This window comes from Stegodyphus dumicola, chromosome 4 (genome assembly GCF_044657685.1).
Source record: "Stegodyphus dumicola isolate Sdum_Otavi_A_Nest chromosome 4, ASM4465768v1".
Lineage (NCBI taxonomy): Eukaryota > Metazoa > Arthropoda > Arachnida > Araneae > Eresidae > Stegodyphus > Stegodyphus dumicola.
The window spans coordinates 209049007-209057528 of NC_140771.1; the positions used below are offsets into that span (position 1 = coordinate 209049007).

Sequence of the window (8522 nt, forward strand, 5' to 3'; positions counted from 1 at the left end):
AATTGATTATATGAAGCAGAAGAAAAAATTTCTTCAAAGGGACATTAAAGATATTAATGAAGAAGTAGATGCTTTAGCTGAGATGAAGCTGAGACCAGCAGGAACATTGATTTGTTTATCAAAGCAAATGAACTTAGAAGAATAGTTAAAGAAAAGGAAATAGACATAAATAAATTAGATGTTAAAATAGCTGAAAAGATTTCAGATTTAAAAAATAGCACAAATATTTTGTATCTTTTATTGTACAGTTTATTATTCTAGTATCTTTCTAAAAACCAAGGATATAAATTGTATGTTTACAAATCAGTTATTTTAATCTGCAAAATATTCTTACATTGTGATTATAATAGTAGTTGACTGTGTTTAAATAAATATCAAATAAGTTAAATAATAACCATGTAAATCTCTAAAATAGTGACTGTTATTAGTGTAAAATACACTTATACATGTTTTTCAAGAGATTATGTTCCTAATTTAATGTTATCTACTTCATAACTTGTAGGGAGTTAGTTTAATTTTCAAAATTGTTTTATGGTAAGTATTAAATTGAATTTAATAATAGTGCATAATACACACTTCTGTTAGTTTCTTAAAGTGAAATTACAAGCATGAAGTCGGTTGTATGGATAATTGCTTTATTCTATTCTTTTTTTTTTTTTTTTTTTTTTGTTTTTTTTTTGTTTTTGTTTTGTTTGCTGATAGGTCCTTAATTTTTTCTTTGATGGTCCTTAAAAGTCCTTAATTTTCATGTAAGGAAATGTGTACGAATCCTGTTTTAGGCAGCATATTATTTTATTTTTACGTTATTAAATCATAAATTAAAATCTAGTAAAGTTTTATTCATTGCTTGGATTTTATGGTTATTTTATATATAACATTAAATAATTCTAACTGGAAATTTAACATATATATGAAAGGATAATTTTTATGATATATATTTCTTATATATGTTAATATAATTTATAAATACTTTTCTGTGTATTCTATCTTGCGAAATGAATATATATATATTGTATTTCAAGATTTGGCAATATAATTTATCAAAAATCTTGTATTTGATTTAATTTTTATAGGAAGACCAACTAGGTATTTCTTTATTAACACTCGAACAGCTTGAATCAGAAGAAATTAAAAGAAAGATTGAATCTCGAGTGCAGTTATTGTAAATAGTTGTATTATTTTTATATTAAAGTTTTTATAGCATTTTTAATGGTTTTGCTTCTTTAAAATTTCTTTGTGTTTCTGACCTTTCATAAACTATGCAGTTTGTGGACCTATGGATCTGCATTTGCTAACAATCATACACAGTATGAAATTATGTGCCTTTATACAAGCTTAATCATGCACATGTACATGCATGCACCCTCATATGTGCATACATATGTAATACCGTTCTTGTTTCTTAATACCTTGAGCTATTTAAAAAATATTTAAAAGTTTCACATTCTGTTTTTAAAAGCTATAAAAAATATCTACAAGGCACTAAAAAAGGGAAGTTTTTTGTTCAAATACAAATCTTATTGGTCTTAGTATAATATGAAAATTATTAAGTATTGTGTATATTAGAATGCTTCTAAACTGTTCTGAATGGAAGAATATTTAAATTAGAATGAATTAAAGTTGTGATGATAATCCAAAGATGAATAACACTTACCAAAAATTCACCTATATAACAAAATAATTCTTGAGACTGGAAAACAGTTATACATAGATGCGTTGTGTATAATTTATTTTTGCACCTGCAGTTATATGCTTGCAATTACAAAAATGTTTCAAATGATGGAAATATTCATGTTTTAGCATTTTTTAAGTAAAAAACCTTCACTTTTGCAAAAATTACAAAAACAAAATCTAACTTTTTTTATGGTCTTTCGGTCCCATTTTTACAAAAATTTTATACTCATTATGTAAAATAAAATATAGATTATGCGATTCCAATATGACAAAAATTGACCAAGACCTATAATTTGAGATAATATTCAGAGGGCATACATAAATTGAAGACAAATTTTATTTGGTTTTTATGTTCATACATTTTTGTGATTCAAACATAGATTCATATTAAATTTATTTATGTTATGAATTTGTAATAGTGTTCATAATGCATGAAGTACACATTAAGGATAAAAATTATCTGACTTTAATTCTAGGCTCAAACAATAGTCTTTTTAGTCTATTAATGGAATAGTTTGGATAAAATCTGCGTATTAAAAAAATATAGGTGCTACTTTGGTAGATGGTTGCACGGATTTTTGGCACAATTGTTGGCGCAGTTTTCACAATCGAAGAGATGAATAATAAAATTTTAAAATGGTGCCGTAATGCACTAATATTCAATAACCAATCAGGAAACTGATTACAGCTCGTTAATGCACAAATATTCTGTAACCAATCAGGAAGCTGATTACATCACGCATAGAATTAAAATTATTTAAATAATCATACATAATAAAATCATTTTTCGAAAAAAAAATGCAAAATTAAATTGTATTTTAATATTTAACAGCCATAAATAATGATTAAAACATTAGATTAAATTTATAGATATTAAAACCATTTACTTTTAAAGCAAGGTGATGTCATTGATTACATCATCCACAACGTAAAATATCATAAACTATAAAATTTTTATTTCAAATAAAAACGCAAAATTAAATTGATTTTTAATATTGAGAAGCCATAAATAATATTTAAAACATGGAATTTATGTATAATAAAATGCATTATTTTTTAAATAAAATGACAAAATATCGATTACCATAAATTACTTCTCCAGCAATGGGTTTACTATAAGTGGTATCGCTCATAAAAAAATAATAATAATAATAATAATAATAATAAAATAAAAATAAAAAAAAAATCGCCAAAATCCATGCAACCGTCTACCAAAGTAGCACCAAAATATATATAAAATATCCAATTGTGATTTTAAGATGAAGGTTTATAATTTTGAAAATTGTGATGAAATTTCATGAATTAGAGAAATTCATCATGGAACTTATTGCATTTTCTACTTGATTAAAAATTTGTTTTGTATTACTAAATATATTTATAAAATGAAATTTAATTTGAATATTCTGTAAAGCAGTGGTCTCAGACTCAAAATTGCATGCTCATCGCTAATAATGACAGCTAGATATTAAATTTTAGATTGACGTTTATTTCATGTAATTCCAGTATGTTGAATTAACTACTAAATTACTTTTAATCTTAATCTGAAAACTAGAAATTTTCAAGTACTGAAGCGCCATCAGCAGTTGGCTGACAAACTAAATTTATTGACTGTACCAACTTGTGAAATTCTCCCACATTTCCCTAGTCATATGGCCTGATGTATCAGGATACAGTGGCAAAGCCAAAACCCCAACCTATTCATTCTGTCATTTTATTTCAGTACCAGTTGCATACACAAACTTAGTCCACATCATTTTCTGTCTAAAACTATAAGCACTGTATTTGCAAAAAATATACATAACTGAAATATATTCATGGACCACTTCAGGGGGCAGTGAGTTGGAGACTACTGTCATAGAGTACATAGTGTAATGACAACAAAATCTAAGGAATTTCACAAAATTTATTGAAACTAAAGCTTTTGTATAAATTAATTCCGCTATTCAATGGACACTTGAAATAATTTTTTTCATTGTGAAATTACTGTGGTATCAGAACATTTTAGTGAAATTATACTTATATAATAAATTTAAATACAATAGGATTTCAAGGCTATCTGAACAAAAATGATGCAGTAAGGGAAATCCAAATGATAGGGTTTTCTCTCTCTCTCTCTCTCTCTCTTTTTTTTTTTTTTTTCCTATACCCCTAAAATGCATTTATTATAATAAAAAGTGAAGGATTTTTATATTCTGTGTTTTCTACTTCCTTTTTCAATGAAAATCCTACAATTTAAACAAATTGCCAAACACGCTTCTAAGAAAATGCAATTGTGAAATTATTTACTTTTTTGCTAGAGCACTTATTTGGCATATATATATATATATATATATATATATATACCATATAAATATTAACACAGCCCATGTTCTGTACAAATTAAACTAAAATAAATTAATTTTTATTTATAGAGGCCTTAAATGCATGATCCTGTTTTTATTGTACAAAAAGTAAGGAATTTATTTATTATTATTATTATTATTATTTGAATAAAAAAAGAGCAGGACTTATTTAACAAAAATTAAAAGAAGACATTATTTTTAATGAAATAAAATAATAAAATTAATAATATAATGCATATTTAAAAAACTCCTTATTATGGCTAATATGGTAAAAAAAGATCTATAGGCTTGTGTACAATACATTGTATATCTAATTCAAACATCATTTAATTTATCTAATTAATTTAATAACCTGTTAAAACTATACATTATACTGTTTTACCTTTCTTTTCAATGGATCCCTCTCCAAAAAAGCATAACGGCAGAATAAGGAATAAAAATTTTAGTTTTGTAGTATTACAAACTTATATATAAAGATGTATCAATAGTTGAGTTTTGTCTAATAATTAAATTTGAAGTTTCTTGTTAATTCTTTTTCTATGCATGTTGCAGTGGTTGAAGGTGAGAAGAAACTGTTTTCCCAAGAGAAGTAAAAATACAACTATTTCCTTTGAACAACCAAATTAATGAATTCAAGCAATATGTGTGTATTTAGTTTTGAAAGGAAGACGGAGATTGATTGTGAATCTTATTGAAGAATAAATATGGAGATTGATTGTGAATCTTATTGAAGAATAAATATAGCAAAATCGGCTTACCTTTTGTGCACTCAGTAGCAGCAGTTGAGTCTCTGAAACTTTATTGATGATGATGTGAGGGATTTATCCATAAATAATACGATTCAGATTTAAATACAAATAACATATTTATTGAACTGCAACTAAAATAATATAAGCGATAGATACATTACTGTTAATACAAGCACATACAGAAGCTTAATAACAACTATAGAACAAGAGGATCATGGGATAAATTAATATCACGTGATTAACATAGTTGATGTGTTTGATGTCCGTTATCTTGGCATTTTTTTAGGGTTGCCAGAAGTGAGTTAGAAAAACATTTTATTTTTTTATTCTCAAATTCTTGATTAATTTACAACACTTATTATGTAGCAAATACTGTGCATTGTTACTGCAAAACTGAAATTCATCTTTTTAAGTTGTCAAAATCATTATTTGAAGTTGTGACTCTTCTTCATGAACCATCATGGAGTGCAATGATCATTTTAAACTTCCTTCTATCTGTAAAGTTACCACCAAGAATTTGTTAAGTGCGAAATACTTCCTTACAGGAAATATGATATCACGTCTGTTGTAATTATGCAAAGTGGATTATTATAAATTTAATCCGTGTGCCTTTCTGTGCCATCATTCCTAGAAATTATTCATGCCAAAAGTTTAGGTCCATCAATATAATTAAAGATTTGGACCATATTATAGTGGTACAAATTTCTTTTAACATAACATTTATAAACATATATACCATATTATAGTGGTACAAATTTCTTTTAACATAACATTTATAAACATATTATCTAATTAAAAAGCATGTGCATTTTGATGATACATCATTATGATTGCAAGTGAAGTTTAAAGAGACATACATCATTATGATTGCAAGTGAAATTTTAGGATATTTATCAATTAATAAACCAAATTTGTAAAAAGTAGACTGTGTAGCTGAAGTATGGATAACTTCTGAATATATTTTTTATATGTTTAAAAACTATCACAGATTTCAAGATATTTGCAAATGCTGTTTTATGGATAATATCTGTAAAAATTCACCTTTGTTTCATGTTGATTTCAGTTGGTTATATGTCGTTTGAGAAACATGATTTCTGAAAATTTTCTGATTGAAAATCAGTGCCAAAGCCTGAATTTTGGCCAATATTAATTTTGTAGTATTGTAATAATGATTTGATTTGTCCTTCATATTTGTAGGGTGAGTTTTAACCATTATTTTTACCTTTGAATTATTTTTGTTCAGTAATATCTTTGAGTAGAATTTTAATTATGAAATTTTTCACAAATTTTATTAATTGCTACATTTTTTTTTTTTTTTTTTTTTTTGTTTAATTTAATTTCTGCATTCAAATGATGTGCTTGTGGTGTATATGAAAGTATAAAATTTAAAGAAAGAAAAGAATCTAAATAATTTTCTTCCATGGAGAGCAAAATTATAATACCAAACATTACAACAAACTTTACAACAAAATATGAAAAGAGTATGAAAACACTAAAATAAAAGTTAAGTAAATAGCTAATATGTTGTCATCCAAATTAATGTAAAGAACCATGGAGAAAGGAAAAAGAAGTCCAACAAATAATTTGTGAAAAGCTTAATTAATGGGTTCTGTGTTAATAATTAACTTTGTGCAATAATTTTCTCCTCTCAGTTAAAAGTTGTTTCTCCTAAGCTTGCATTATTTTCCAATCAGCTTGATTTTTATTATGTATGTCGCAAACATTTATTTCTTACAAATCATTTTCTATTTTTCATTCAAGATATAAAAACAGTTTCCGTATCAATTAAGCATCTTTTCACATCAATCTTCTGAGTTCTTTGTGCAGCTATGCTGTCAAAATGCAATACTGCCAGAAATTTCGTTTCAGAGTGGCATGATTCCCTTCTGCCTTCGCATTAATCCAACAAAAAATTCTTTAATTTTCAGATGCCATTATTTGTAGCATTTCACAAAGAATCTATCGAGAATTATTCATTGAAGAAAATTCCTGCCTATTCTACATTTGAAATCTTGTCCAACATACTTAGTGTGGGAGAATTCCAAATTATGCTTCCACTTTAAAGATATGTTGCACAGGGATGGCAGGAGATCATGCAATGGTCAATCTCTCTTAACTCCTGAAGCATTTCCTCTGCCTGAACGGCGAACTGGATTGTTTTCATTATTTTAGATGAAAAGCAGTAATGCATACATTAATAAGAAAAGGACTGAAGCCTTTTAAGTAACAGTGGTGTTTGCTATATTAATATATATTAATAATATTATTGACTAGACATTACAATTAAATGGGTGGCTTCTACATATGATGATGAGGAAGTTTCTTATGGGAAAGCTGCGAGAAGTGCTGTCATTTTTTATTTTTAACTCATTCTAGGTCATAGTTGATCAAACACGATCACCAAAATCAGTTTTTCCTTCATAGTCGTATTGTGGCATTTTCTCCTCTTCATCCAAATTTTTTTCACCAATTCGCTGAATATCTGTCATGCATCTGTAGGTTATAGGATCGTTTCACTTTTAAAATCAACATAAAAATATAGCGGTTCTTAGTGTTCCCCCTTTTTTTCTTCTTTTTTTTAATACCTCATAAGTTTAATTTTCTGTTTTAAATTTAGATCTTCCAAAATGCCATTATTGCATATTAAGACATGAATGAACAAAACACCAAATTTATGATGAAATATAACAAATTATGTCTATTTTGCTTAGAATTTACATAAGTTGGCTATACAGAAGAAGGCAAGAAAAGAAATGGGAGAGAGAAAAACATTAAGAAAATGAAATCTATACAAAACAATGTAATATTTTAATGGAAATCTTCACTACTTTCACACTACAAATCCATTAAGTCCAGCCTATGTTGCTTTGGAGAAATAAATATTATAATAATATTCAGTTCATAAATTATCTCTTCATCCAGTGCAAAGATAAATTTTGACAAAAGTAGTACTTTTCTGTAATTGTGGTAACTTAAGACGAACGCTTGACCTGCTACAACATATTGAACCTGGTTGATTTCAGTTTTTCGCAGAATTGTATCGGAATTAATGATCTTGAATCTGGGTGAATTGCCTTTCGTTTGCTTGAGATGCCCATACTAACGAATTCAAAAATATTATTATTGCATAGTTTACTTTCACTGTTGAGCTATAGCTCCAAGAATTTCTTCGTGCTCTTCTCGCCAAAACAATGGAGAATGTTCATTGGACGATATTCATTTCGCATGGAGATATCATGTCAATACCTTTTCTGTTCTGCACGAAGATTAACACCACTCATGTTACCATTTTGTCAACGGAATTCCGAGGAATTCTTAGCTACAGAAGAAACTCTACTGCATTTGTCCCCTTCCATATACATATAGATTTCATAAGTCTCCAACATATGGCATAATTTAAGATGAAATACTATCACAGCAAAGTTTCCTTCTTTGCCATTTGGTACTGCTGTTTTTAGCAGTTCATTTTAAATATATGATTCAATGCTCTATGTCTTGAATTCTGGAAGATTAATTTTGCAATTGTTGAGCTTAAAATTTTTCTTAGGTCTTTAAAACTGAACTTCTTAGGGTTTTTTTTTATACGATTTTTAGATTTTAAAAATTTTGGTGAACCTTTTGAAATGTGATAGCAAATTCTTCGATTTATTAGACCGTAAATTAAAACTTTTAGATTGCAATTTAATTCGTAGAATTTATTTATTAAGCAATTTAGTAAATCAGCTCTGTGATGGGCTTTGTTACAATAAAAATTGTT

The 8522-nt window shown here is 27.0% G+C and overlaps 1 protein-coding gene across 6 annotated transcripts in view; it reads left to right on the forward strand.

Annotated features, from left to right (window-relative positions):
• Xpd (general transcription and DNA repair factor IIH helicase subunit Xpd) overlaps positions 1-4769 on the forward strand; it is a 149320-nt gene extending 144551 nt beyond the window's left edge. For 3 of the 6 annotated variants that reach the window (XM_085815933.1, XM_085815934.1, XM_085815930.1), the window contains exons 24-26: positions 1074-1162; positions 4086-4124; positions 4569-4769. In XM_085815933.1, the coding sequence (XP_085672059.1) occupies positions 1074-1162; positions 4086-4124; positions 4569-4575 (135 nt within the window). In that variant the 3' untranslated portion in view covers positions 4576-4769. The remainder of the gene's footprint in view (positions 1-1073; positions 1163-4085; positions 4125-4568) is intronic. The other 3 variants (XM_085815931.1, XM_085815935.1, XM_085815932.1) reach the window with 3 other exon arrangements.
• Positions 4770-8522: the final 3753 nt, after the last annotated feature.